Here is a 27,900-nt window from a genome sequence, read left to right on the forward strand (position 1 = left end):
CAGTCAGATCAGGAATCACCTTTGTTCAGATGAGGATCTAAGGGAAGAGGCTCAAGAACTACACACTTCTCTTTGGGAAAAAGAAACGTGCCAGAAGGGCACATATAACCTCTCTGGCTGGGAGGGTAGATAAACAGTGGGAGGAAAACAGCAAGGAATTAACTCTTAACAAGTTCTTGGCCTTGTTTGCCATTTGTTTTACCTTTCTTTCTTTAAATTTTCTTCAGCACAAGTTTCCTTCCTTTTTTTTTTTCTTCTGTCACTGTTGAAGGAAGAAGGGTGGAAAGGCTGAAACAGAGGAAACAGAAATAACAGGAAGGAAATAAAGGAAGAAAGGAGAAGGATAATGCAAGGTCTTTTAGCTTGGTACCTTTTTTATTAAATTATTTCCCTGACTTTTCATTCTGGAGAGAGGGATGAAAATAGCCTCTTTTAATAAGGAAAAAAAAAAGGAAAAAACTGAAAACCCAGAAGTGGTAGTTAAGTGCTTGACAGATGTCTGTCCTCCCTTCTATACAAAGTCTTTTTCTTCCACCTAGAAAGAGCAGCACAGTATGGCCACCTTGTACTTTCTCTTGGACTTCAAATGCATCATTTCTTGGCATGTTACCAACAACTACAGGGGAAAAGAAAATTACCTCTCTCCTCTCCATACCATCCCTTCAGTACTGTATTCCTGGGTGGGCAGGACAGGAGCACTTCCCCATCAGACTCAGAGGTCTCCAGAAGAGCCCAGTTCCAGGGGCTGATGGAGACCTGTCAGATCTGTCGTATGCATGCAGCAATGCCTGAGATCTTTGTATAAGTTTAGAAAATTACTACTTGGTCTCTGACTGTGCTGGAGATTTTACAACAAAAGACACTGGCATTTTCCCTTGTCTCCTCAGCTGGGTGTATCTGAGTGGTTTTAGTTTTTAAAGGAAAGGGAATTAAATTGCTGTGGGTCACTGAGATTTCCCTTAAAACTCCCAAAATTCTGTCAGTCCCATCCAAAGACACTGGATTCATTTCCTGATCCTGGGAATTTTGGAATTGCTTTCAAATGGGGACAGCAATACCTCCTCTGCCTTTATTAAAATAAGTCGCTTCCTGGCAGAGGTGGGTGCTACTCTCAGATTATACATAAGCAACAGAGGAACCAGTTCATGCAGTATTTATTTTCAATAACACAGCCCCATATTTGTGCTCAAAACTGAAAACTGATTTATCTCCATCTAGGATTTTTGCAGTTTTGCCCAACTGCCTCATAAAAAGGAGTAAAAACGTCTCCATGACTTCTCTCCACACCGAATCACGAGCAACATCGCTGGGAGGGGGAGGGAAAAACACCAAACTACTTACCTTGAGGCCTGACTGCAAGCCTCTAGATGCTAAGCTCCTCCTGCAACTACTGTTGCAATGTGACATTCAGCTCTTTAAAAAGTTAAAATAAAATAAATGGTGCCTTATGTGGTGCTGCAGTCCTTTGTAGGGAACGTGAATGAGATTTTGCCAGCTCTCTCCACCTTCTGCAGTAAAACATCTCCAATCAAGCGATAATGTCCGAGAGAGGTACAAATTCTGATACTTGACTTTCAGTGTTCGTTTCACCAACAGTTTGTAGTTTTTTAAAGGAAAGGAAATTAAATGGGGGAAAGATTGCCCTATGCTAATTCTCCAGTTAAACTCACAGGAAACTGCAAAAGATAAGGTTCCCATAGCAATTGGAATAGGTACCGAATTGCACAGATGAGGCCCGATTTCCCTGCTTACTTTCAGTGCTGGTCGTTTATCTCCACACAGCACAGGGAAAAGCAATTACTTGGAACAAGGGAAAGGAGCCTGTGGCATCTGTGATTCATTTTGATGGCCATTCTTTGGCGTGGTTGGATGCGCCAATATTGCAACACAGCCACGCACCAGAGTGTGTGTACCCTCGACCACAGCAAAGCTCTCAGGGGGAACCTGCCACTGGCCTTTCTTGTGGTTCTGACTGTGAAATTCTAATAGACATTCCAGCAGGATTTGACAGGGAGTTTTACAGCCCCAGCCTCCACAGGATAGAGTCATCTGGCACCGCACCAAACCCCACATCCAAGCACAATTCCTCCCAGCCATCGCCTCGCATTTTTGACTACCCTGGCAACGACAAGCCTTTAATTCGACTTCCAATCTGCTTCCAATAAAACCCATCTAACCTATTAATTATGCTTTATCTTGCCTGAGTGGATGATTATTGCGCCCAATTATGTCTTCCTTATCCCCTGAGCAGTCACCTGCAGCAAAGCCAAGGGAGTGTAATCATTCTCCCACCCTCGCCCCAAAGCTACTCTGCAGCACCGACCCAGGCCCATCAGCTCCTTCATTAATTCCTCTACAAAATGCCCCAGGAGTGCAGTTAAATTTGTGGGCGTGCAGTCCCCAGGGTCTCATTTCTCCCAGCTGTGCTGCAGCTCTTTTTTTTCCCTTTATTTATTTTTTTATTTTATTTTATTTTTTACCAGCTGCTCTGAGACTTTTCTTGCACTCCATGAATTTTCTGAAAGAATTGTCAAATATTCATCGGTTTCACTCTCGGATGCGTTTTTACTGGGCCGTGTAGTTTTGACCAAGAGCAAGTCCCCTAGGTAGTTATTCCTCACCCACTTTCCAGCCTGAGACTGCCCTGAGATCCATCATGAACAACTATGATTGTATCAAGCAGCCTGTCACTCTCTTCCCTTTCAGTGACAAGCTAAGGCTGTAACTACTAACACTGCATCCTCCTTTTTGTCACTGGCTGTATTTTCCTTCCTCCCTCATACATAGGTGACCTAGCAATGCATTTTCCTTTGTCATCCTCCAGCTTCTTATGTACTTCTGAACCAACTTACTTATTTCCTGCACTAACACCCCATCATTTTGTCCTTTTGCATCCCTCACTTGGCTCCTTCACACCTTTACTCTCTTCTTTCTCTCTCCACTGCGGTTTCTTTTCCTCCTCCCAACATGAATGCACCTTTTGCACCTTTTTTGATTTTTTTTTTTTTTTTTTTTTTTTTTTTTTGTTTTTTTTTTTTTTGTTACTGTGTTGTTTTTCTCTTCCAAAAGAGTGTCAGTACTGAAGGACACTTCTAACAAAAGTGTGCTGCAGTCTCCCCAGCTACTGGCAGGACAGAGTTGTCCCCAGGGTGTCAAAAGAAATACTGTCCCCAGTGGGCGCAACCAGCTGGCTGGAAGGAGAGGGTGTCCCAGATGCTTCTGTCTCAGACGTGAAGGAGAGAAGGGAAGTGCCCGGGAAGGAAAGAGCAAATCAGTCTGCCTTAGAAGTGGGTTTCTCTCTCTGTGATGCTGAGCACCTCCTGGATCGGAGGAGACCATCCCCGGCGCCTCAGTTCGGACAGCCCCGCCTTGTGCTTCTTCGGCTGCGGCAGATCCTCTGCCGGGGAAATCAGCTGCATCAGCCGCTGCGGAGAGGAAGTCTCTGTTAATTAAGCTGATAAACAAACTGACAGCCAATAGTGATCCACAACCATTGCTAGGGGCAAAGGCATCTTAGAGAGCCACTGCTCCCAGCTCCCTGCTCCTCTCCCCTGAACAGCTGTGAATTTCTGGTGTTACTCATCCGACTTTTGAAGTCCCTCTTGTGCCACACACACCTTCCTGGGCTCCTGATCTCCTCCCAGAGCCAACTAACACTCGATGTCCTGCAGCTACCTGCCAGGCTCCATGGGACAGCGTATCATTTCCCTGATGAAAGCTGGCTTTCACAGTTACTAACTTCTTCCATCACAAGCTGTTCAGGCCTGTGCATGCTCCTCCCTTGCACAGTGCATCCCAGCAGAGCAGCCAATTCATCCATGACTCGTTGGATTAATTTTAGTGCTCCCGCTCCTTGTGAAGTGCCTGCCAAAATCATGGATTTTGTTCATTTATTCAAAACTATTTGCCCCATGATTTCTGAAATTGACCTTGGTCTGCAGCTGCTTTGTGAGCAGTTCATTGTGAATTTTCAGTCTTTGGAGCTTGAGCTGCCTTAATCAGACACATTAGGAAACAACATTTGTGTTTCTTGGCCGGTCAAGTGTAACAAGAGGCATCAGTTTGTTGCAGTGACTGATCATAATTACCAATTACAAACTTGCTTTCAGTGAGTGTTTTGCAATATTCAGTTGAAAGGCGCTGTTCCTGGAAGCATCTATGCCAGGAAATTATTTCACTACATTTCTGGGGTGTGTCTGGAAAAGGAGAACAGGTATATTTTGGGAACACTTGTTTTCAAAACAGGTGCGAGTATTCCAGGAGGTATCATGTGGCTGGCTTTGAATCTGCCCTGAATCAGCCCAGGTTTAGCAGCCAATTCCTTCCCACATACCTAAATCACTTCTGTGGAAGTTTCTTCATACTAATGCAACTGAGGGGTCCCTGGAAATTACAAACAATATCATTTAAACCAGGGCAAACAGAAAAAAACCCCATCTGAAACAGGCCAAATCATTCCTCAGGAGTGCTCTGCAATAAGCATTAGTGCTACTCAGAGCAGCACTGCTGTCCAAGGGCCTGAAGCACTTTGCCACTGGTGAGAGATATTGCTTGTTTAGCAGGCACAGCAGGTGGGCAATTACTTCACTGACATCTCCATGTTCTCATTTAGACATATAAAGCCCCTGAGCCGTGGGGACTCAGGTATGTCAGCCACCCAGCCAAACTCTTCAAACCAGCCAAGGGAAAGGACAGATGCATCACTGCTAAACGGCCCAGAGCACAGGAGAGGGCTGTAAGAGGCAGGACTAGAGATCTCTGAACTTGGAGCAAACCATATCACAGCACCTTGGCACAAGATTCACCTGCAGTTCCTCCTACTGTACAGTTCCCAGCTTCCTTCCGAACTCATAATCTCTTCATGTCTACCAATAGCAACCAGGAGTCCAGAGGGTCAAAGGCAGCTAAACAGAAACTATTTCAGAGCTTCATACTTCTCTTCTACCTTCCTGCCTGCATGGCTTATGCCCCTCTCAGTGTTTCACAGAAGACTTTAATTGCTACCTGGGCCTTGCCCTGTGTCTCCTCCTGAGCCTGGGATAGACATTACCCAGCTCTGCCACAACTCTTGTCTCTCCCTGTTGACACATCTCCCAGACAGCAAATAAAAGCCCCTGTGGGTACAGATTCATCTTCTTTGAGACAATGGAGCCAACCAGAACATCCTGGGCCCAGCCCATCCCTGGATGTGTTGGCAGGGCAGGGTCCTCCTCTCCAGGACCCCAGGATGTGACCATCACACCCACACCACAGCCACAGGGATGCTCCCACTCCCTGTTCACCTGCTCCCTCTGCCCACCCCAACCCCCAACCAGCTGCAGTGAGGATGGGGAAGGACCAGAAGAGAAACTGTGTAGAAATTTAGATGTACTGTGCATCACTCAGCTCTTTCTTCGTGGCTCAGGTGAGGTGTCATCACCACGACACCATCTCCCTAAATACAGTTTTTCCTAGGACAAGGACAAAGGTGCCTACAGTGAAAGAGGACAGGCTTGGGCATGGCACAGGGAGACCTTTACAGCTCTGTGAGCATGTCCTCTTTAATATCTCTGGGTAATTTCTTTTTTGAAAATAGCATAGTCCTGTCCCAGGAATAAAATGGACAAGAAGTAAAGGCAAAACAGATCCTGGTTCTGCAGTGGGTTTGCACTGCTACCTACTGTATATACTATATATACATATATCTGTATGTATTGCACTGAGCATGGTGGTGCAACACCTCATGGAAGACTTTGGACATTTGATAGTCACCCTGGGAGCTGTGCTGAGGCACTCCAAGCTCTCCAAATTGCCAACAAGACCTATAGAACATTCTGGGGAAGGGCCAATCTCACCCTCTCTTGCCTTCTTGCAGGAGAGATATGCCATGTTCATGTTCCCTGGGGCCCTCCATGAGCCACCTGGGGGAAGCAACAGCAACATGCCCAGTGATCACAACCCCCTTACCTGCTTCAGGGGTCCTTTGGTTTTCAGGAGGATGAAGATGGCGTAGAGAGGAATACAGACCATGGAGGAGAGTGCCATCAGCCAGCCCAGCACGTAGCCCCAGGCTGGGTACTCGTAGGAATTGTTGTATTTCAAGGGTGTGTACTTGATCAGGGAAAACAGGAAGACGCCCTGAGGAGCAGAAAACACAGACTTAAACAGAGCAAATGGGAGCAGCCAAGCCCAGCAGCCTGGGCACCCTGCAAGCACCATCTGTGTGGCAGTGAGTGTCCTGTCTTGTATGAGCTAGCGTGGACCTGGCTACTTGTGGCGAGCAGAGGTCGGTGCGTGCTGACTGCACAGGAAGTTACCTGTGAGCCAGGGCCAGGCATCTCCCCAGTGTAAAGCCTTCAGGCTTCCTAGGAGTTCAGTAGAAGCAAAGTTGGCAGCAACTCTGAGGGTCTAGCAACACTGAGGCAGCAATTTATTCATATCATAGCCAGGAATTGTTGTTCTCCCTGGCAGAAGCCCTCCTGAAGTACCACGTGTGGGCGCAGATTTACCCCTCCCAGGGCTCTCTAGCTACAGAGCTTTCAAATGATTTGTGCTGGCTCAAGCTTAGTCTGAAAATTTCCCTGATCCCTCTCCTCCTGCTGGAGCCTAAGGATGAAGGACTAGGAATATTTTGTAAGTTGTAGCTATAGATCCCATCTGTGTTCCCACTGAGGTCAAAGAAAACAACTCTCAACATCAGATGTAGGAGCAGAATTTGGCTCAGAATTCATGTAAAAGTCAGCGGAGCAAGACTGGACATAAATTCAAAACAGGCAAGAACTTGCCTGACTTTGGGTGCATTGTCTTTAAACACAGTCACAAAAGTTTTACAAGTGGTTTAATAACACAGAAAGCTGTGGAAAGACATTTCCAAACCACAGGCAATCCCAGGAACACAGGCTGAAGCAAGTGTTTCAGAGCAGGGTAATTCTCACTAGTCTTCTATTCAAAAGTAATTTGACCAAACCTCTCCAGTCTTTTAGGATTTATTTCCCTTTGCCTTCCCAGTAAACAAAGCGGCTTTTCAGGCTCAATTAATTGTCCAGGCAAAACGTAAGGCTTTACTTTACAAAGGGAAAAAAAATAGCCACCTCAGCTGTGGAACAAGCTTCTGCTTCTCCACAGCAGCTTGAAAAAATTACAGCAGCACCTTGGAGGCAAATCAACCTTTTTTCCTGGGAACTCAGGGACCCAGAGTGACATACCACATGGCCATAATGGCACTCACCAAGCACAGACCCGGGGTGAACACCAGCCAGCAGATCTTGATCAGGGGCCACGGCCGGAAACCAATCATGTCCTCAACGTTGTCGTAGAAGCGGTCGGCACCTTGGCCACCAACCATCACAGAGACAAAGTCAGAGGTCAGATCACTCTTGTTTCCTCCAACCACTATTCACATCAGATCCCAACTTCCTTTATCCTCGGGGTTTACTCCTGGTAAAAACACGGCTATCCTAATAATAGAGCAGCAGGTGGTGGGCCTTTCTGGCGCTGAAAAGGCCCATCTGTGGCTAAATAGAGATGGAGGTTTTTAACTTCATCCATAAGTTGACAGAAAGATTGACACAGAAGAAAAACACAGTCCCTCAGAGAGCAGCAGCTGTAAGTAATAAAATGCAGCCCATGTACTGGTAAGGACTGGCACGAGGAAAGGAAAGGTGTCTGGTTTATAGATCAGCAAGGAAAAGTTCTTGCAGGTTGAGCACGTGGGATTGCATGAGTCCAGAGTGCTAAAAGGAACAAAGAGAGTGGGGAACACCTAAAAAACCCCTCTGTTTGTAAACAGATACACTGTTATGCCTGTCAAGATTCCCCCCAGAGCTGGGCGTGACTGCTGTCATCAAGAGCCTGCCTCCCACAGAACACTTAATTTTTGGCATAAACTGGCAATCCAAACTCTTCCAGAAACCAAACCTTCCATCTGCAAGTGCAGCTGTACTGTCCAGTGAGAGCTGTCCAGTGGGTGCCTGATCTCCTTCTTCTCTACTCATTAATTTCACTGACTGGGTTATGTTGTTCAGAGTACGTGGGACCCACCTGAACCTCATGGTGCACTGGCGTGGGATACATCTCTGAAAAGCATGTAAAAGTCCTGTCGCTGGCTGGATTCTAACCATTGACCCTTCCCAGCCCAAGGCACAAAGAGGAAATGTATGAAATATCATATGGAAGCAACAACATAATGCAGATGGACTTCAGCAGACCCTGCTGAAGCTCTAGGACATCTTCAAGGATCAAGAGCCTAATGTTGGCCAGAAAGAGATTTAAAATGAAGGAAAATCAAAAAGCCATTCATAAGATTGATAAGATACCCTAACATCTTCATAAACAGAACTAACCAGAGATATTATACTAGACTGCCTTGGGTAAAATAAGACAACAATATTAGACAAAAAAAAATGGAGATAGTCTATCCAGAAAAAGGGTTACCAGTTAAGCAGCTCTAGGATGAAGTAATAGCATAATTGTCTTATTAAAGTTTTATCACAGTGCTTAGCTGATAAAGAAGGATTCTGCTTTTGGAGGTTTTCATCCACCTGTGAACTCATGGCCACACCACAGTTCTCACCTGCAAGCGCAATGAGACCTTGCTTCTTTCCATCTTAACACCAGAAGGCTGGGCTGGGCACAACATGTACCTAGAGAACTGGCCACACTTCTGAGGGTTTGGGGTTTGGTGAGTTTTATTTTGGTCTGTGGCTTTTATGTTTCAGAATTAAATTCCCTTATTATGTTTTCTTTAAATGTATTTTTTCTACAAAAGCACATTATGTGTGCTTTTCTATTTTTTGGTAATTCTTTGCATTATTTTCTATATCCCATGACTAATGCTAGCAGAAAATCTCTTTTAAACCCAGCTTTTTGAAGTATTTAGACTGGAGGGGGGTAGTTCTTTGAACACCTCATGGTGTTGAGTTGGCGAGTTAACAAGTAGCCCCAAGCAAAGACAACAAGCTGTGGCATATCAAGGGACATACAACCTTGTGTGGGAGCCCAGCCTACACCAGAGAACCTCCAAGCTGTAAATATCATGAGGCTTCAGATAGCATTTCTAAAAATATACTGGGGATGAAAGGAGATGCTATATAAAATTTATTTTGCCAAAAAGCTGAAATTATCTACAGGGTGAAAAAAAAAAAAAAGGAGATATAAATGACGTGAATTGCAGTTTAGAATATGAGCATAGCACAGTGTCTTACACCATATAGTGTTCCCACAGAAACACACTGTGATGTCAGAAGGGACAGAAAAATTAATTAGCAATACAACTTTGTGGCAGATAAAACCTCCTTGCAAATTTGGATGTAGGATCTAGTCAAAGAGACATATCAACTAAAAAAATAAAAAAATGCCAAGCAAAAAGAACACAAACACATCCATCCTCCACCAAGACAACAATCCAAAACTAAAGTTGTTAGTTACGATGCGCCTCCACCTGTCCTTATATCTGCTCTCTGTAGTACCATCATCAGGTCCTGTATTTCCATGGCCACTGTGGCAGTCAGTGGGTGATGTGGTGAAATGCAATGGGGACTGACATGAACATTCTCAGGAGGTATATGAGCGGGAGGTTTTATATATTCTGAGTTTCACAGGCAGAGGAAAAAGTAATTAAACTTAAGAAGTCATCAGTTCAGTCATTCAACATTGCCTTTGCAAGCAAATTAGGAGCTGAAGGACGTGTGCTGGAGGAATGTGCCCTTCCTTCCCGGCACATTAGAAGGATTAGATAAAGCTCCTGCAAAGAAAACCATAAAGACTTTCCCAAAGAGATTTTTGTTGGAATGAACAAAGAGGTTTGCTGCTATCTGCAATATCCCAAGACAAGGAAGAATGGTATGCAGGCACTGGACAGTTAACCATGCATGCTGGTACCACTTCCCTTGGGCTGATCAGATCCCACGTACCTTCAAAGTGGTTGCATGCTTTTCTGACAAATCATGTAATTTTGCTACATAAATTGAGGGGAATAAATTTCACATGAATCCAACTAGAGATTTGCTTATCTCTTGTCCTTATGGAGCCTATCTCATTTTATGTAGCTTATAACAACTGCAAGCGAGAGCCAAACTGAAAGAGACAAAGATTTCATTTTATTTTTGCAAGATTCAAAAACCAGTGAGTTTCACACGTCTGCTAGTTCGGAATCTACGAGAAATGCCTCCCTGTCTTTTCCTCCAATCTGCGTTTATTTGCAGTCATCTATATCAAACTCCATCCACAACATTTCAGTAGGTGATGACCCTGGCTCCGTGCCATGGTGCTAAGCTTGTATCTGCTCCCTCTCTGTCTCAAACCTGCAGCATCAACACCTGCAACAAACCTGTGCAAAGAGCCAGCAACGGAGGCCTTGTGGCACTGCAACCACTGCAGATCCTCTGGGTACCAGGTGCACAGAGCAGACCCCTTACTGTCCATAAATAAAGCATGTAAGGTTGCCTGTAGCCAGTACATCTGAGAGGAGCAGGCACATGGAGCCAGGGCAAACCGACAGGCAGCATCCAGGCAAAAGGAGGCTGCTGCTTCTGGAAGCCACGCTGCATGTGAGCAACAGAGCTAGAGAGAGATTTATTGCAGCAAAACACAGGTTTGCCCTGGGGCCACCCACAGGTACCCATTGGCACCAGTTTGCTTTAGGTTTGTAAACGGTCCTAATGATTTTAGCCCTGGCTGTCCTGTAGTGATTGAGGCCCTTGCTTTCCCCTGGAACAGCTAATCCTAATGTGCATGCTGTGACTGCCTGGAAAATATCGTGTCTGCAGCACATTTTGGTAGAATTATGTTGTGAATCCCAGTGCTCAAAACCCGCGCCTGCTTACAGAGGGGCTGCTCGTCCCAAAGTGGAAGGGAGAGAGGAGGAGGAGGGGCATGGAGGGGACCAAAGTCCCTCCAGCACTCCTCTCTAGGGAACACAGCCAGCAGGTCCGATGCTGCATGATCCTTTCACAGGCAAAGAGCAGCACGCGAGGAAATCCTCAGATCTTCGGGAGAGCAGCTGCCTGGCAGCAGAGGGAAGCTGCCAAGTGGTGGGTGGTTGGCGTATGTGCTGGGAGAGGGGAAACTCAGAACGCATATTTGTGTTAGCAGAAATGTTGTAATTCTTCACAGTGTAAGCAAGAGGCTCAGCCCTGCCAATTCTGAGGCTGGGGAAAAAACCACAACTTTAATCAGCACCAGGCACTTTTTTTTTTTTCCATTAAAATGCCTCACCTTGGCTCTCTGACTACATTTTGGATGAGAATCTTCCCAGTGGATGCAAAGCAGAACATTAAGAGGGTAAAATCCCACAAATCACTCCACTGTGTGGAGTGATACTGTTCCCCTTCGAGGCTGCTGGGGCAGCACCATCTCTCCTGCCATTGTTTGCCATCACTTCTCTCCATGGGTCATCAGAAAAGGCACGTGGCCTCTGTGGCTGTAAAAATGGCAGGGGTGCTGCATTCATTAAACCATAATTCAGTTCAGTGAATTAACCTAGCACGGTGTGATGATGAAGCCCTGTCACAGATGGATGGGGATCTCCATGTCCCTATAAATCCCAGAAGGACTGGGCAGAAGCTGCCTCTAAATAAAAATCTGGCCAGGGTCTGGTATTTCAAGCTGTCAGGTGAGCCTCCCTTGCAGGACATCTCTCTAAAATAAATCATTCTCATACATCTGCTTGTCTTGCATTCCCTGGAGGTCAAATCCAAGCAGCTGGATCAGCTACCCTTTCAGGAAGACAGGAGTTCATCCAGCACTTGGCTCCTGTTGTACACAGAGCATTTGGAGAAACTGATAACCCCTTCATCAGCACCTGCACTGCAGCCAATGCAACCTCTACAAAACTGTGAGCACCAAAGAGAGCTCACAGGGACTGACTGCCTATAATGAGGCAAAGGTGCCCCCAAATGAAATTGGCTGGTGGCAGATTTAAAACAAGCAAAGAGAGTGACTCCTCACACAACACCTAAGCAAACCATGGAACTCCTTGCTGCAAAATTTTGCGGATGATAAATGGTTAACCAAGTCAATTAGGAAAATTAACAGAAGAGAAACAAACAGATTTCACTTCTGGCTGTGGAAATCCCTGGGCAACAAGCTGAGTATTACACCTGACTCTAGGACCCTCAGCATAGAAAAGACATGGACCTGTCACAGTGGGTCCAGAGAAGAACCATGGGAATGATCAGAAGGTGGAAGCACCTCTCCTATGAAGGCAGGCTGAGAGAGTTTGGGCTGTTCAGCCTGGAGAAGAGAAAGCTCAGGGAGACCTTGTTGCAGCCTTTCAATATATAAAGGTGGCTTATAGTGACATGACAAAGCTTAAAAGTTTTAAATTGAAAGAGGAGAGATTTAGAGAGGATACAAGGAAGAAATTTCTCGCTCTGAAGGTGCCGAGACACTGGAAACAGTTGCCCAGAGAGGTTGTGGAGGCACTATCATTACAAATGTCCAAGGCCAGGTTGGACAGGGCTTTGAGCAGCCTGGTCTAGTGGAAAGTGGCAGGGAGGGTGGACTGGATGACCTTCCAACCCAAACCATTCTATGGTTCTATAATAAGTTGTTAAAAGCTGGAAGAACATTCACAGAAAGTATAATTCCTAATTTTTCCTCTATTGTATTCCTCCATGATCATCCACTCCTGACCATTGAGACACAACATGATGCTGTGCTTGCAGTCTTTTCCTTAGGTTAGGGTGGCAGTGCTGCTTGAAGTAGTTGGAACCAGCAGATGTGTGATTGTGGGATGTTGAGGGTCTGGTCTAAGCTGGCATCTACTATGGCTTTGCACGATCCTTACAAGTACCACGATCATGTAGCTCCACAAAGCTAAAGAGAGAGAGCAGCTTCCCTGTGTCAGAGAATCAGACCCTGAATCAGACTCTTTGCCCAAAAACCATCAGCCTCAACAGAAGCTTCAAGGAGATGAACTGAGTGCCCAGGAAGAGATCTCCTGTATGATATCAGAGTATACTCTTCTCACTGCACATACTAACAAGCAGTTGGTTTCTTCCTCATAGTTTGGTGGGCTCAGTTTAATCCTGCTCCTGAATAGTTTAGTTACAGATTTCACTGAGAGCCAAAGCAGTCCCTCCTTTTTTGAGGGGGATTGCCATTACAGCCTGTGCAAACAGGAAGCGTGGATCATCACAGAAGTGACACACAGCAGGTCTGCATCCTGCATTTTGTGTTAAATTGACTGATAGGACTAAACTAAACTCACAGTGTAAGCAGACAGTGACAGACACCAAAGAACAGCAGTCAATCCACTATAGCTGATTTCCTAATTCAAAGGGCAGATGGGAAAAACAGCAAGGTAGTTCAACACGAGGCACCTACAGAGAAGGAAAAAACATTCCTACTCTAAATGTGGAGCAATTAAGAAATGTTGCAAGGAAACACAGTGAAAACCAGACAAGAAAGAGGGTAATTACAGCATTTTTTTGCCCCCTGAGGATCTTTTCTATCCATTCCCACTTCTCAACCCCCATTCCTGCCTTGAGAAAGAGCAACACAGATTTTTGTTCCTCCACTTACCATACACCCATCCTATACAGATGACTTCAAAAACAGCCAGGAAGAGCAGGCATGTGCCACTGGCAGCATAGTAGTCAAAGAGCTGGAAGATGTACATGCCACCCTGTTGAAGAGGTAGAAAAGAGAGGGCCATGGCAAGACTACTCAATGTCAGGGAAAAATGAGTGAGGCAAGTAGAAGAATAGCAGCAGAAACACTGAGCCTAGAGCAGGTGGGAGGAGAGACTTCTCTTGGGGCTGCTCCCACTCTGTCCCAAAAAGACAGTCAGGCCTGGTGGCAGGAGAGTATTTAATGCCTGTTTTATGATCCTGCTGGGCTAGACTGGCTTCTAAGTTCATAGGAGCAGAAGCCAACCTGTTTGTTTTAAAACAGTGAGCAAGTTTCCAGCATTATTTCAAAATACTATGCAGCAGTGCAGAACTTTGCACCCAAAAAACTGAGATCTTGAGCACCAGGATATTCAGGTACCTCATTTTATCTGCATCCAGCTTTACACACTGCTCAAGGTCCAAGCTCTGCAGTGGTAGGGACGTGTGGCTTCCCTCCTGCCTCTGCCTTTGAGCTGAGCCCTGAGGACTTGCCATCAGCTACCAATACAGGCCACTGGATGATTTTCAAGCCCCTCCAAGTCAAGCAGATGCTTTCAAATAATGCTGAAGGGCTCTAGACACGCAGTTTCATTCAAACCAGTTGCAGTGGGAGCTGCCTTCAGCAGATCCTCAGTCAGGATCCTGTTGGAGGATCATTCATCAGTGCCTAAGGAGTTTAGCAGGAATTTGCTGACACTACAGAGCACATGGAGGCAGCACGGAGGAGGGCTAAGACCCCCCCCCCCCAAGCATGTGGTATGCACACAGAGCACAGCACAGCACACCACTGTGCAGGAAGGGGTGTTTGACTATCAGCTGCAGAGCAGTGTGAACACCGTGCACATACTGACACAGCTCTGCTCCTTCTGGTCCCAGGGAACACAGACTTCCCACGGGCTCAGGCAGGGTTACGCTGCAGCCGTTTCTCCCAGGCTCCCCTCCCGCTGCTCTGCTTTGTGTGGAAAGCAGCCAGCAAACGATCACTGCCCTTAGAAGAGCTTGTTTTCAAACAGCTCAGCTTGCTTTAGCGATCAGGTCTGGTATTTGCACAAAGCCGTGTGTCAGGCAGCCTCGCTGGGCTGTGGGGCCGTCTCCCTGGAAGGCTCAGTTGTGCAGAGAGTGCACCAGCATCACACAGGGTCAGAGCAGCACTGGCTGTGAGAGACACCAGCTAATGCATTAGAAATGAAGGATAATTAACAGCAGCAAAGACGAGCTTGCTGTCTCTGCCCAGACCTCCAGAGCTGTGTAGCAGGGGTTTTGGTGCTCAGCTGTATAACCCAGCTATACTCCTTTCTTACCTCAGTGATCAGCAGCAGCCCCAGCAGGTAGCATATGACTGCAATGGCCAGGATCAGCAGCTCCCGGCGCCCCTTCTTCCGAAACACTCCTGGGAACATGTCAATAATAGCTGTCACCATGCTTTCCACACAGACAAACTGCAGAAGAAAACAGGTCAGAAAAATCAGTGGCTCTCCTTCCCCAAGCACACACTTCCTCTCGTCATCCTTTTTTGCCTCCCGCCACCCAAATCCTTGGTTTTTTGTTTTCCCTTTTTATCTGTCTTGCTTCTACCGAGGGCCAGCAGAAAGAGAGGAAGAAGGCCTGATTCTCTAGGTACAGGGGCTGAGGTGCTGCAGAGCAGGGCCTGAGCAGAGCACCCTGCCTGGCAGACATGCCAGGACTCCCCCCTGCATCCCTCATCCCAACACACTGGGTTTGCACACTGCGCTCTGCAGAGTGCTCTGCTGGGGTTTGCTCCTGGCATAACAGGGATGTGAGATGGTAAGAGATGGGCACACCAGTGAGAAGAGGACACAGGGATTGCTCTGCTGGGATGCAGCTGGGAGAAAACAGCCCCATTCCCCCTCCCAGACTGCCCTGCTCTGTGCTGGGCCTCCCTCCGTTGAGTGTGCATTTTCAGTGCTGGCACGGAGATGGGAAGGGATGTACCTGAGACATCCTCACATACACACAGGGAGGAGGATACTAAACTGAGATGCCAGCCCATGTTACCATTGTCCTGCCACTGGCCCTGGCTCTGAGCTCCCTCAGTGTGCAAGTGCTGCATACAAGGCAGAGAACACATGGATGGTACCAGCAAGGCACAAACCCACCTTATACTTCACAATGACCGTGGGGAGTGCTCAGGGTGGGGACAGGCATCTGGATGTTAGATGAGATGGGGTGTTTGCTGTACCTGGCTGTCCAGTCCCAAGAAGATCAGCATGAGGAAGAAGAGGCAGGACCAGAGCTGAGACACGGGCATCATTGTTACTGCTGTTGGATATGCTATGAAAGCCAGGCCAGGACCTGCCAACAGACCACACACACAGGATGACCACGTGTGCCCCCCACACCATCACCTGCCACCACCGCCCTGCAGCACAGAGGAAGCTCACATACGTCTTCAGAGTTTGTATCACCATGGCTTCTTGCCCACACAGGGCTGAAAGTTTTGTCATGGAGCACTGGTCCTGCAGACCTTTCTGCAGACTCCCATAAGCAACAGAGGACATAGTTGTTATCTGATGTTACCTGATTCAGCCACTTCTGCAATGGGCACGCCCTGCTCTCGAGCCATGAAGCCCAGCACTGAGAAAATGGCAAAGCCAGCAACGAAGCTGGTGGCACTGTTCAGGAAGCAGAGCATGATGCAGTCCCTGCAGGGAGGAGACCAGAGAGAAATCGGTGTTTCCCGCTGCAGAGCAGTTCCACTTGGGATCATGTCAGTACTCAGCTTCCCCAGTCAGGCAGCATTAACCAAGAAACAGCAATGTTGTTTTTGAACCCCCTCAGAAGCAAAAAGCTCAGGGCAAAGCCAAATATCAGCCTACCTACCTTGTGCTTCACTGCACGTGGCACAGAAAGTGAGGTACCACCAGTGGCTTGTGAATAGGATGACACAATGATATACAGAGGGGTATGGCAACAAAAAGGATGACAAGAGCCAAGAGAATGAGAAAAATAATAGAGAAAGTGGGGAAAAGAGCAAATTAGAAGAGGGAAGAGGTTGCAAAAGTAAACACAGGCAAGAAAGAGGAGCATCTGAAAGCATGAACACATACAGGTTCAGCAGTTCTGGTAAGCAAGGGTTAATGGGCTAACAAAAATCCTCACCTGACAAGAATTGTGTCTACACTGTCTTTATTAACTATATTCTATGGAGGCTGGAATGTGCTTTGCTCCTTGTCCTGAAACTTTTGTGCACTTGCTCCCTGCAAAAATGGGTCATTGGTCGGAGCTGGTTGGGCTGGAAGCCCCACACCCCAGGATCCTGCCTGGGCAGCTGCCAGAGCTGACCCACAGCATCAGTTGCTATGGGGCAGTGTGGACACCCAGCACATTTGGACCACCCAGAGCTAAACTGCCAGTGCAAAGCACCTAAGGAATTAGAGGAAGGCATCAGTGCACCACTCCATTGGTGACAGATACATTCCAGGAGAGACAGAGGAAAGTATTAACTGCCCAACCAACAGCCGTGGCAGCACCTACTGAAGAACAGAAGGAGGGATAATTGAAGTCTCCCAAGTACAATTGCATTTTCCTATTTGTGCTGGAGCAATACATGAAGCCCCTGATTCTCAGGACTCTGTAGAAGGTGTCAGAAGTGCTCCACTGAGCCCCACGTCAGGCCATGGATAAAACAGATCTGTAATCCAAGGGCATGGAGAAGGCCAGACAGACTTGATTAATCTCCTTGATAGGGTCAAAACGCCACTGGCAGTACATTACCCTGGTGGCAGTAAAGCACTGATATCAGGGGGCCCTGCCATCCTCTTTGTACCACCTCCCCTGCCTAGCAAGTGAAGGCAGAGCTGGCTGTGCCACCCCTGCCCACTCACCCTGTCAAAATAGACTGTGGTGTCTACACAGTGGCTGGAGACACTCTCCATTATCATTCTTCCCCCTCCTCCAATATCCCATTTCCAAGCTGACTCGTGCAGGAGAGCACAGTTAAAGCCATTTTCTGGAGTTCCTCTGTTCCCTCAGCCACTCTCCACCCCTGTGCTGAGTCCTCTGCAGCCCCTGTGCTCTGAGCAGCTCCCCAGTCAAAGCAGCATGACCCGAGGTCTCCCCCGGCTGCCTCTGATGCAGCTCTGTGCTGTTTGATCAAAGTCTCCAGAAGGATACAAGAAGTTCAAGCTCCCCTTACCTGTAACAGTTGTTGGTGTACTTGTTGTAGCTGCCCAGAGCTGTCAGGCATCCCTGGCAGATGGCATAAGAGAAGAGGATTTGAGTGCCTGCATCCATCCAGACCTGGAACAGAGAAGGTCAGTGGTCGCCAGACCTGGCAACAACAAAACTAAATGGCTGTGCCCTGCCAACAACAACTCCTCCAGCCCTGGGGAACAAACCCTGTGAGACAGAGAGGGAATCAGTGAATGTAGAAACTGGGATGATTATCTGGGAAAAATGAGCTTACAGGTCTGGAAATTCTCTAGGAAAACTCTCCTGAGAGGACCATATTTTTGCATCCCACTCAAGGTGGCATCACTTTACCATCCTGCACCTTTGCACTCAGGGTTGAGGTGGCACCCCTGATGGCATGGCTCCAGCAGAAGCTGACACTGATGGAGTCTGTGATCCCTACATGTTCCAGTGTTTGAAGAGCCACTGGTGAGTCAGCCCAAATGAGTGTGATCAGTGGTCAGTGAACTCCCTTCCCTGCTCCCTAATCTAGTTTCCAGCATCCCTGAGTGCAGGGTGAAGGGCAGAAAACTGCCAAGCTGAGAGGTTCCAGGCCAGTGGGCTGTCACACACCCAGGTTCCCCCTCGCTCTGGCACTGCCTGGGAAAAGCTGAGTGGGCTTCACCACTGCTCCAGCCCTCTCCTCTGTGGGCGTGCTGACCTGTGGGCTGAGCTGCAGCTCTGCTCTCAGGCCCTCCCAGGGAAAGCCCTGAGCTATGAGTTAGCAGGCAGGCAGGGAAACAGCCCACCTTTCTGATCATCTCCAGGTTCCTTGCTCACCCTCTTTTTCCTCCAAGCAGCCCCCAGCTGCAAACATCCAGGCAAATGTAGCCTTCAAAGAATCCCAGCCCGGGCACTGCTGCCTAAATTCACACAGGTTTCTCATGGAAAGGCAAGTACACGGCAGCCCTTCAGACACGGACAGACATCCCACTTTAACCAAAGCCCCACATCCTGCCAAAACTCAGTAGCAGGATCTCACTCCTGCTATGCTGGGTCGCAGCAGCCTGGAAAGACCATGTCAGCTTTAGTTAGGCTGGGAAAGATAGGAAGGTTTCCAGGGAATACGCTTTGGCCACGAATAAAACACACTCAGCCCCAGCCACCCCACTGTTATTTATTTTGATATCAAAATGCCATTTACATTCAGATGGCTTTTTGCTTTCAGTGCACCACAGATTTTCTATTGACAATACACAGATGAATCTGAAAGCAATTTGCGGGGGGGACAGCAGTGGGTTTGGCGCTGGTTAGGGAGCAGCTGGGGCTTTGGGCAGCTGGGAAGACATGTAAGGTCAACTGAGACTGTGGGCTAAGCCTGTTGCTTGGCTGCCTCCACAAAATGATTCAGCGGTGGAATAATTAGCAGCAAGTGTCATTTAAATGCTCTTCTGGGAGAGTGGTCGGCATTAACACCTCCCAGGGCATTGATGAGCCCACGTGGGGAAGAGGAGCAACCTACTGCTACAGAAAGGTGTGGGAGCAGACACCCCAGGGGGATCCTCCAAGAGGGGCCCTGTGCAGCCCCCAAGGGTGCTGGCCACATCCTGCCAATTTGGGCTACCTTGCAGGTCCTGGGTTTGCCTGCACCCTCCTCCCTTTTTGTCATCTCTGACCCTATTTTTCATCTTCTGGGTACATAACATCCTTCTTCCCAAGGTGGGGAAGGTTTCCATGAGCTCCAGTGAGTGGTGGCAGGGACTGACCCTTTGGCCAGGCCCTGATCCAGGCAGGTGGGGCCAGCCCCCAGGACAGGTGAAGGGAACTTACTGCCCAGCTGTGGCACAGCCCATGTTACATGCCTGTGGTCTCTGCAAGCACAGGGACCCCACACTTCTTGGGAGGGCCCTGTTGGACCCAAACAAAGTGCTAACCAGGCCTGAAAAAAGTGAAAAATGGTAGATTATATCCCTCCCCCCATCCCTCAATTATTTGCATTTAACAGTCAGGAAAACCATCTGTTACATGCTGAATATTTGATATACTCTTCTGGTTTTGCTGAGCCCATGAGTGGAAATGATCTAATATGCCCATATGCTGCAGATCACGAGCAGGGGGACTAGACCCCTCTCAGCAATTTTAAGGATTCTGGTTCTTTAGTCTCCTTTCAGAGAAGACAGCTAGATGCTCAGCTAGCATCAGACCCAAAGGCCAGGGCACTGAAAACGTTCTCGTGGCCAGCACTTGCCTGACACCCCACCCACCTGTGGGTCTGCCAGCCTGGAAATGTCTGGCTTCAGGTAGAAGATGATCCCCTCGACAGCCCCTGGCAGCATGACTCCTCGCACCAGCAGGATGATGAGCATCACGTAGGGGAAGGTGGCAGTGAAGTAAACGACCTGCAGGCACAGGGAAACAAGAGGAGAGAGGGTGAGCAGGGAGGCAGTGCAGGCATCACCTCATCTCATCTCGTCTGCAGGCCCCCACCCCAGCAAGCGTCCCTGGACTCTGCTGTTGGCTATAGCTGCTACTGCTTGCATAGGAGAGGGGTGGGAAAGAAATTAATCAAGGTTATGTCTCACTGGTGATTTGGGTAATCTGCATTTTGTTCCTCATCCAAGACTCTGCCACTGGTTGCTCTGCTTTGTTTTCTCTTCCCAGTCAGTGTAATTTCCCTGCTCTCCAGCTGTTCTCTTCATCTTTCTAGAGCTGCAGAAGAAACCCAGATCTCTTCCTGTCACTGAGTTTTAATGAGGAGATATTAAAATGGTCCTATGCACAGCAAGAGTTTTCCAAAATAAATAGCAACTTTTGCTGCCCAATTTGAGACACCTCTGAGGAGTCTCATTTCCAGGACTGCTCATGCATCAGTCTCATCCCTTCAAGGCCTCTGAGCTCACACTTAAAAAATGGGGGCACCTCAAAGCCTTTAAAGAAAATGTAGACCATTACTTCTGTAATACTTTCTTCTCCCTTCTTCTTGGATGTGATGTAAATAAAGATTACAGTAGAATTAATCATCACTAATCCATTGCCTAATGTAACATATTCTTTTTTTTCTATTTGTAAAATATTTGTGAGCAAGTTGCAACTTCCTAACATTTATTCATTACTAAAATTTAGCCAAGTAATGTGAAGGCTTGTTTACTCTGTGGATTCATAGTGAGAGGCCTAAAATGAAATTTTTTTCTGCTTAGTGATAATTGGTTGAATAAGTGACAGTACGTGCTACTGTTGCTGATCCTTGACTGAATGAGAATGCGAGCACTTTGGGCACAAGTATTAAAATCTACCTTCAGAAATCATTTCTGGTGAGCATTTATACACATCTGCTGGATGCATAAGTAAAGGAAACATGGAGAGAACACAAAATTGGGCAAAATTAATGAAAGAAAAAGCCTTTAAAGAAAATGCATTTTCTTGCAGTTTTTGAAATTATTTTCTTGAGGTCACAACTGTTTCTTTGAGTTTGGATTCCTTAAATAACAGAAGCAGAAACATAAGGGTCTGGCAGGGTTATCTGACTTAGAACAGTCTCTCAGGCATGCACAGCCCTCTGTTTAATCTGCAGCTGTTGAACAAAGTTATGCACCTACTCAGAATTCTTGGGTCTTCTCTACTGCATATCCTAATACATTGTCAGTGAAGAAAGAGAAGGAAGTAACTGAGTTTTTTGACAGTGCCCCTGTAATATGCAGAATTAGCACCTGCAGAGAAGACAACTGACCTGTTGGAGCTGTAGTGTATTTTGGGACAGAAAAACCCACCCTGTGCTGTTGCACCACGTCCATAACATCTTGCTGGTAAAAAGGAAGCCCTGTATCCTAAAACTTGTGATGGAAAAATCTTCTGTAATTTCAGGAAGACCATTCCAGCTACTGTGTGCACTCAGCTCTTTTCTCTCATTTTCTGGCCTGGTCTTGCCAAACCCTGTTGGCCCAACCTGCCTGACCACATTTCTTTAGTTTTCTCCTTCTGCAGGGAAGGTTTCTGCACCAGGGCAGCACCAAGTGAAGGAGAGACTCCATAGAGAAAGCTGAGAGCTGAAGGGAACCTGGGTTGACTTAATTACAGTGCCATGCAGATCAAACAGCCTCTCAAGATCCATTCTCCCAAGATCAGCATGATGCCTCTTGTGAAGATGGCAAACCAGGGGACATCAGGGATTTAAGGTTTAAAATGCAGAGCATTCCCTCTCCCCACAGAGGTGGAGTCTGGCTCTCCCTCCTTGAGAAATGATAGACAACAGGTCAGCATCAGCAAGAGCTAGTCATCAGCAAGAAGTGGGAAAAATCTAATGAGCAGAGCAAGCTGTTGTCTTGCTCTGCTGAAACGGGTGTCCAGTGCACTTTTCAGGTGGCAGAAGGGATTTGACCCTGGAACACAGGTGTCCAGTGCTACGGGAAACACCTGCCAATAGTAGAGATGCTGACTTGAAGGAAGCAATCTGCTGCAGAAATTGATTCCCCTCCCTTTGCCACTGGGACATCCACTGGATACCCACAAGACTCAACCATCATTAATAACCCACCTATCTCATTGTGGCTCCAGGGAGGAAAGTGGTCCTTGAGTAAGTCAAGGCCATGGCAATGTCCTTAATACCCAGCCCAAGGCATCACACACTCATTCACTCCAGCAGGAAAAGCAGTCCACCTGCTCTACAGGATCAACACGGGAAGGGAGCTTTGGCTCCAGCCTCACTAGCAAAATGAAGAAAGTGACCTTCTGAGCCAAAAAACACAGAGGCAGAGAGATGGAAAAGGACAGCACAAAGACACTTCTCTCACTGCAACTATTTTGCAGGATAATAAGCCAGGAGAGATTCATTATCTATTCACTGATCTGGTTACAGGCAGCAGCTTGTCTGTTTTGCTCAAGTGTTTAATTACTGCCAGGGATGGGAAGTTTGCCACTGCAGATTATCTTGTTAAAAACACCCCCAAGCCACACCAGGACAACACACTGGCGAGCAGAGGATTCCCAAGGGCAGCTGGGGAGTATCCATCAGCCACTGTGGGTATCTGCAAGGGAAAAGGCTCCCCTCAGTTCTTTCCCCATTCTCCTCTTCCTGTTGGAGCTACTCTTTTATTCTTCCTTTTAGGGGCTAAACACCACAGTATGGCCTCACCAAGTTTTAGGTTTGACTTTGGTACTTTGTCTCCTGCCTCTACTTCATGAAGAGGGAAAAGAGATTGGGGAAGAAATGTAAGATGGGTACAAGGAGGCTTATGGACTGGGAGGATAATCTCCGTTCCTACTTTGCCTGTGGACTTGACCCCTTTCCAGATGCAGAAGTAGCAGATGATCCACGCCAGCAGGAGACACAGAGCCAGCTCCCAGCGCACAGTGCCCAGTTTGTGAATACCATCCGTGAGCCCCAGGACTCGCTTCCTGCCAGTGTCCAGGGACAGGGAGAGAAGCATTAACACTCAAGACCCAACTCACTCAGACAGACCTTTCCCATATTACCCCATCCAAAGTCTTAGCAGGCTATCCACAACACATCTGCCCAGGGCTCCCAGCCATTTGAATCACCCCAGCTCTGCCTAGGGCTCCCCTCTCCCTCATTCCTGCAGATACTGCTCCACCATGTCTTGTAGCTGGCCCAAAATCTCCCACTCTCAAACTCATGGTGCCATGCCCATTAGACCCAAGCTAATCAAAATCAACACCTGCTCCCCACTGCTCCCCCACCCTGGCAGATGCCCAGCAGAGACTACTCAACCCAAAGCAGGCCACCAATGCCATCATCACCCCAGGCCATCACTCTTCCTCCCCATACACTGCAGGCACCCTATATATAAGCATAAATGATCTTTATGATTCCCATGCTGTTCTTTCAGCCTCCTTCCTTGAAGATGCACCATCATGAAGGTGGACCACACGAAAGCTCAGGACTGCAGCTCATGCAGTCCCCAGGAGCCCAACCACACACTTACGACTCCTCTGCACACCCTTCTTCAAACCAGTCCCCTCACGGTCCCCTTGCTCTCTCTGCAGAAAACCTGAACAACCCTATCAGAAGGGTCTCAGCTCTTGCTAAAAAGTGTGTGCAAAGAACAGGGCAGGAGAGGGGGGCCAGCACTGTGCAGACTCTTTCTGCAACTGTGGGTGCTTATCATTCTCTATGTGCCCTGTGGTGGCTGCAACAGATAAAGGACACTCAACCCTTTCAGAGACACTTAAGGACACATAAATTGGAGGGGGGGGGGGGAAGGAGGCAAAACCAAGCAAACAAACAAACAAAAAATCCCAACTGCTGAAGCTGAGTCCCTGACATCCCTCTTCTTTATGAGACCTTCCTCAGTAGAGTGTGGAGAGGTAGTGTGGCACCAGCAGCCGTTTCAACCTCTTTTTGGGACACTGTCTGGCCTCCTGCAAGATCTCTCCCTCAAACAATGCTTTATTGCCTCCAGCCCCATGACCAAACCTCCTCAAATTCCTCCCTGGCATCTCATGAATGCACCTCAAATCCCTGCTCTCCAGGGATGATCCTGAGCAGCAAGACAAGGTCAGAAGAAGGGAAAAGGCAATTTGGACCTTTCTGTTTCACTGTGGAGGACTGTTCAGTCTGCCCTGGCCCCTCATGCCCACCTGCCAACAGTAGCCTGCAACACCCAGCACACGTATCCCCTGCTTCCAGCAAGTCCTCATCTGATTTTGGTGCCTCTTTTGGTGGCCACGCTCACCCGGGCACCTCAGTGCCAAAAAGAGAACATGCCTGTGCATGTGTGCACATGAGCACCCTTGGGCAGGCACACTGTGGGGTGTACCCGGTCCTCACGCCCCTGGGCTCTGTGCCAATCTCCTTGGCAGCTCCCTGTGCTCCCCATGTTCAGGTCTGACATGTGGCACCTCGCTTGGTCCTACAGAGATGCACAGCCCACTGCCCAGATACTCCTAGAGCTGCAGCCTTTGGATGAGAGAGGAGCCTGAGCAGAGGGAAAGGGATCACATACTCCCAAAACTCGATCATTGAGGAGGTGGCGTTCGCAGGCAAGGTCCTGTTGTCCAGGCTGGATCTATTCAGAATGTCCACACAGAGATCTACCAAAAGAAAAGGAAGCTGATGAGCCAGAAAAATTCTCTAAGGCTCCTCCACGGGGGACGCTCCTTCCCCTTTGTACCCTAACCCTCACTCTGGCAGCACACAAACCCTTTACCCCGTGCTACAGAGCATCTCATTAAACTTTTGCATCTCATTAAGCATCTCATTAAACTCTGGCTCTCCCCAGCTACGAATCCCAATCCAGCAGTAGCCAGAGGACTTCAGGAAAGGGAAAAGGGAAAGAGAGAACAATTCCCTGCCAAATGGAAACCAGATGGCTGCAAAATATAGATTATTGAGGGGTAGCCACTATGAGTAGCCAGGATAGAAAATCCCATTCTCTTCCCACATCATGTACCATTCCCTGTCCACACATGCATGCATATGTTCACACACACCACAGATGTTCCCTCCTACCATCCCCAACTGTGTTACACAGCATGAAATTACTAAAAACAGAGGAGATGCCATGCATCCAAGAAATGCACCTCACCTTGCACTTCACCAGCGAAAGACAATTCACTGGAAAAACAAAGAAGCCCAGATGTGCCTGGGAAGCTTGTGTCTGTTAAGATAACATCTGTGGCTTTCCTCACAAACATGCTGGAGGAGCTGAAGGAATCAGATCAGCTCTTTAAAAGGCTGGTTACCTCTGCTGGGATGAAGGGGCAGAGGAAGCTGTGAGTGAATGGCCCATGGGGTGGAAAAATTGAACACATCACAGAAACTGATCATCTGACAAGAGAAAAAGGGAGGGAACCGAGCTGCTGCCAAGCAAAACAACCTGTTCAACATGCTAAAAAAGTCCTGTCAAGGACATGAGATCCATGAGGATTACTTCACATCTACCCCATCCTCCCAGTGCCTTGAGTAAAACCAAAGCCAGGTCTTCTCTGCTGGGTGCAGTTCTATGAATCGTGGGCATGAGGAGATGAGACCCCATGCCAATGTAAAGGTATAGAAGCTGTATGGATGTGATTAAACCAGGAAAACAGTGCCCTTAGAGTTTTGTGTTAGTGGTTCCTTCACTTGGGGACCTGTACTGGCAAAATTCTCCAGTGCAGGCTTGGCCTGATTTAGCCAAAAGCTGAGTGTGCAGAGGAAACTCTTCAGGCATTGGCAGCAACTGTGCCAGTAACTCTGAAGGAGTGGAGTAGAGTAAGGGAACTGTAAGACAAATTGTTGTACCAGAGCTAATGAAAAGCTCCTGCCACATGAGGAGGACTCTAGATTGGCTTGAAAACTCTCCCTCCCACCTCTCCCACTTGCCAGAAAATGCAGATTTTTTTAGTGAAATCACATTGCAGCTCATAAGAGCTTCTTATCCAAAGAAAAAAAATATTTTCTACAAAACCCAAATAATTTCTGGGAACTGGAAAGAAGCTAAAAGCTGATCAAGGGAAGGTGTACCTGAGTTCCAAGGGTTATTGCAGCTAGCCCATGGCAGCACTGAATTGAAGGAGCTGAACAGGTAGAAGAGCGCCCAGGACAGGATGACAATGTAGTAAATATTCAGATACCACTCAATGATTTGTGTGGCATATCCAATTCCTGTGAAGGAAAGCAAAGGAGATGAGGATGGGACTGCCAACCAACTCCCAACACATGAGGCTTGCAACACGAACAACGTGGCTCACTAGACAATAGGGCAAGACCTATACAAGGGAAAGAGAAGGGAATTTGTGACTGTGCATGCAGATAGGACACACACTGGTGTGTCAACTGGTATGTCTAGACATGTCTGTGCTGGAAAAGGTCTATGTTGGAATAGCCAGAAAACTTAACACTAATGTGAAAAAAAAATGTCTTGACCACTACAGTGCCACTGCATTGCTGTGCCTCTCCTCCAGGAAAACCAACTCTAGCCTTTAAAGAAAAGAAATGCAGGTGAGTCTCTTACTTCTGGGAAGACTCAGGAAAAAAATGTTCTCATAGCTAATACATATGAAGTAAGGTGTTGGGGCCAAGGTACAGACTTAGGAGCACAGCACTTGTCTTGTGCCAATTGTGCCCATTGCTTGCTGAGACATTAGAACTGTACTCAGGCCAAAAAGGCCCAGCTCATTCCTTTAAAACTGGTTGTCAGTGACCTTTGAGATGCCACTGCTGTTCACCTCCAGGCCTGTGCCAGATGTCTCCAGTGCAGGAGGTTCCAGACACCCCAGGGAGTCTTAAATAGCACTGCACACTCATGCTCGAGCAAACTAACCAGGCCTGAGCACAGGTTTCCCTGGCTGCAAAAGGTGGGTAATAAGCTCTCCTCTGGGCAGGAGAACTGAGGAAATTAGATTCACTAATACACTAATGCCATTAAACAACCTTCCCCAGGGCCCCAGAAGTCCTGGTACTTATACTCGTGCCTTAACCTAAACCCTGTTCCATCTCTGAGCTGTCAGACCAGTACATGCAACGTGGTCCCCTCCAGGTTGGATGATGCCAGCCTGCAAAAGCTGCCACAGCAGCCTGGGCACAGCAACGGGCAGGGAAAGCACTATCAACCAGCCAGCTTTCCTCATCCTCTTGACACTATTTGTCCTGGACTACATGCAGGTGTTTATGTACTGACACTTCCATCCTCCTCCTGCAAGCTGGCCATCCTGGTTCCCCTCTCTCCCAGGCTCTGAGCTTCTCAAAGCAGAGACTGGAGTTCAACTGGACCAGCACAGCCCCCAGTCAGCACCACACACCCTCAGTCACCTACAGAGGGGTCAGGGAACTGCCCCTGCACACACAGCAGTCACCAGGAGGGATAACAAGGCTGGGAGAGAGGAAGGGAGGGAGGGAAGGAGAATAAAGGAGAAAGAAAAAAAAAAAAAGAAGAAGAAGAACAACATTTCTGAAAAAGGCTCTGAGTCACTAATTCTTAGAAAGTGCTGCCAGTAAATCCTGTAACTTGACTAACCTTCAAAGATGGGACAGATCTTCCTCCAGGCAGTGACCCCTCCCTGGCTGGTGTACTGCCCCAGCGCCGTCTCCAGGAAGAACAGGGGGATTCCGCAGGTGAAGAGGAAGATGAGGTAAGGGATGAGGAAGGCTCCTGCAGAGAGGGGTGAGATGCTGCCTCAGAAACCTCTTCAAAAACCTTATTCTCACCACTCCTTGCCAGGTACCTGGGGCCCCAGCTGGAAT

The 27,900-nt window shown here is 47.7% G+C and overlaps 1 protein-coding gene across 2 annotated transcripts in view; it reads right to left on the minus strand.

Annotated features, from left to right (window-relative positions):
- Positions 1 to 367: 367 nt before the first annotated feature.
- The window catches only part of SLC6A12 (solute carrier family 6 member 12), a 40,219-nt gene continuing 12,686 nt past the window's right edge, over positions 368 to 27,900 (minus strand). For both annotated transcript variants that reach the window (XM_050325199.1, XM_050325198.1), the window contains 13 exons: positions 27,674 to 27,808; positions 26,182 to 26,322; positions 24,683 to 24,770; positions 22,982 to 23,114; positions 19,988 to 20,122; positions 17,749 to 17,852; positions 16,131 to 16,255; positions 15,793 to 15,905; positions 14,894 to 15,031; positions 13,504 to 13,606; positions 7,208 to 7,308; positions 5,947 to 6,117; positions 368 to 3,425 (listed from right to left, as the gene is read on the minus strand). In XM_050325199.1, the coding sequence (XP_050181156.1) occupies positions 3,282 to 3,425; positions 5,947 to 6,117; positions 7,208 to 7,308; positions 13,504 to 13,606; positions 14,894 to 15,031; positions 15,793 to 15,905; positions 16,131 to 16,255; positions 17,749 to 17,852; positions 19,988 to 20,122; positions 22,982 to 23,114; positions 24,683 to 24,770; positions 26,182 to 26,322; positions 27,674 to 27,808 (1,631 nt within the window). In that variant the 3' untranslated portion in view covers positions 368 to 3,281. The remainder of the gene's footprint in view (positions 3,426 to 5,946; positions 6,118 to 7,207; positions 7,309 to 13,503; positions 13,607 to 14,893; positions 15,032 to 15,792; positions 15,906 to 16,130; positions 16,256 to 17,748; positions 17,853 to 19,987; positions 20,123 to 22,981; positions 23,115 to 24,682; positions 24,771 to 26,181; positions 26,323 to 27,673; positions 27,809 to 27,900) is intronic.

The sequence above is a fragment of the Myiozetetes cayanensis genome, unplaced genomic scaffold (assembly GCF_022539395.1).
Source record: "Myiozetetes cayanensis isolate MyiCay16 unplaced genomic scaffold, myiCay2020 scf3, whole genome shotgun sequence".
Taxonomy (NCBI): domain Eukaryota; kingdom Metazoa; phylum Chordata; class Aves; order Passeriformes; family Tyrannidae; genus Myiozetetes; species Myiozetetes cayanensis.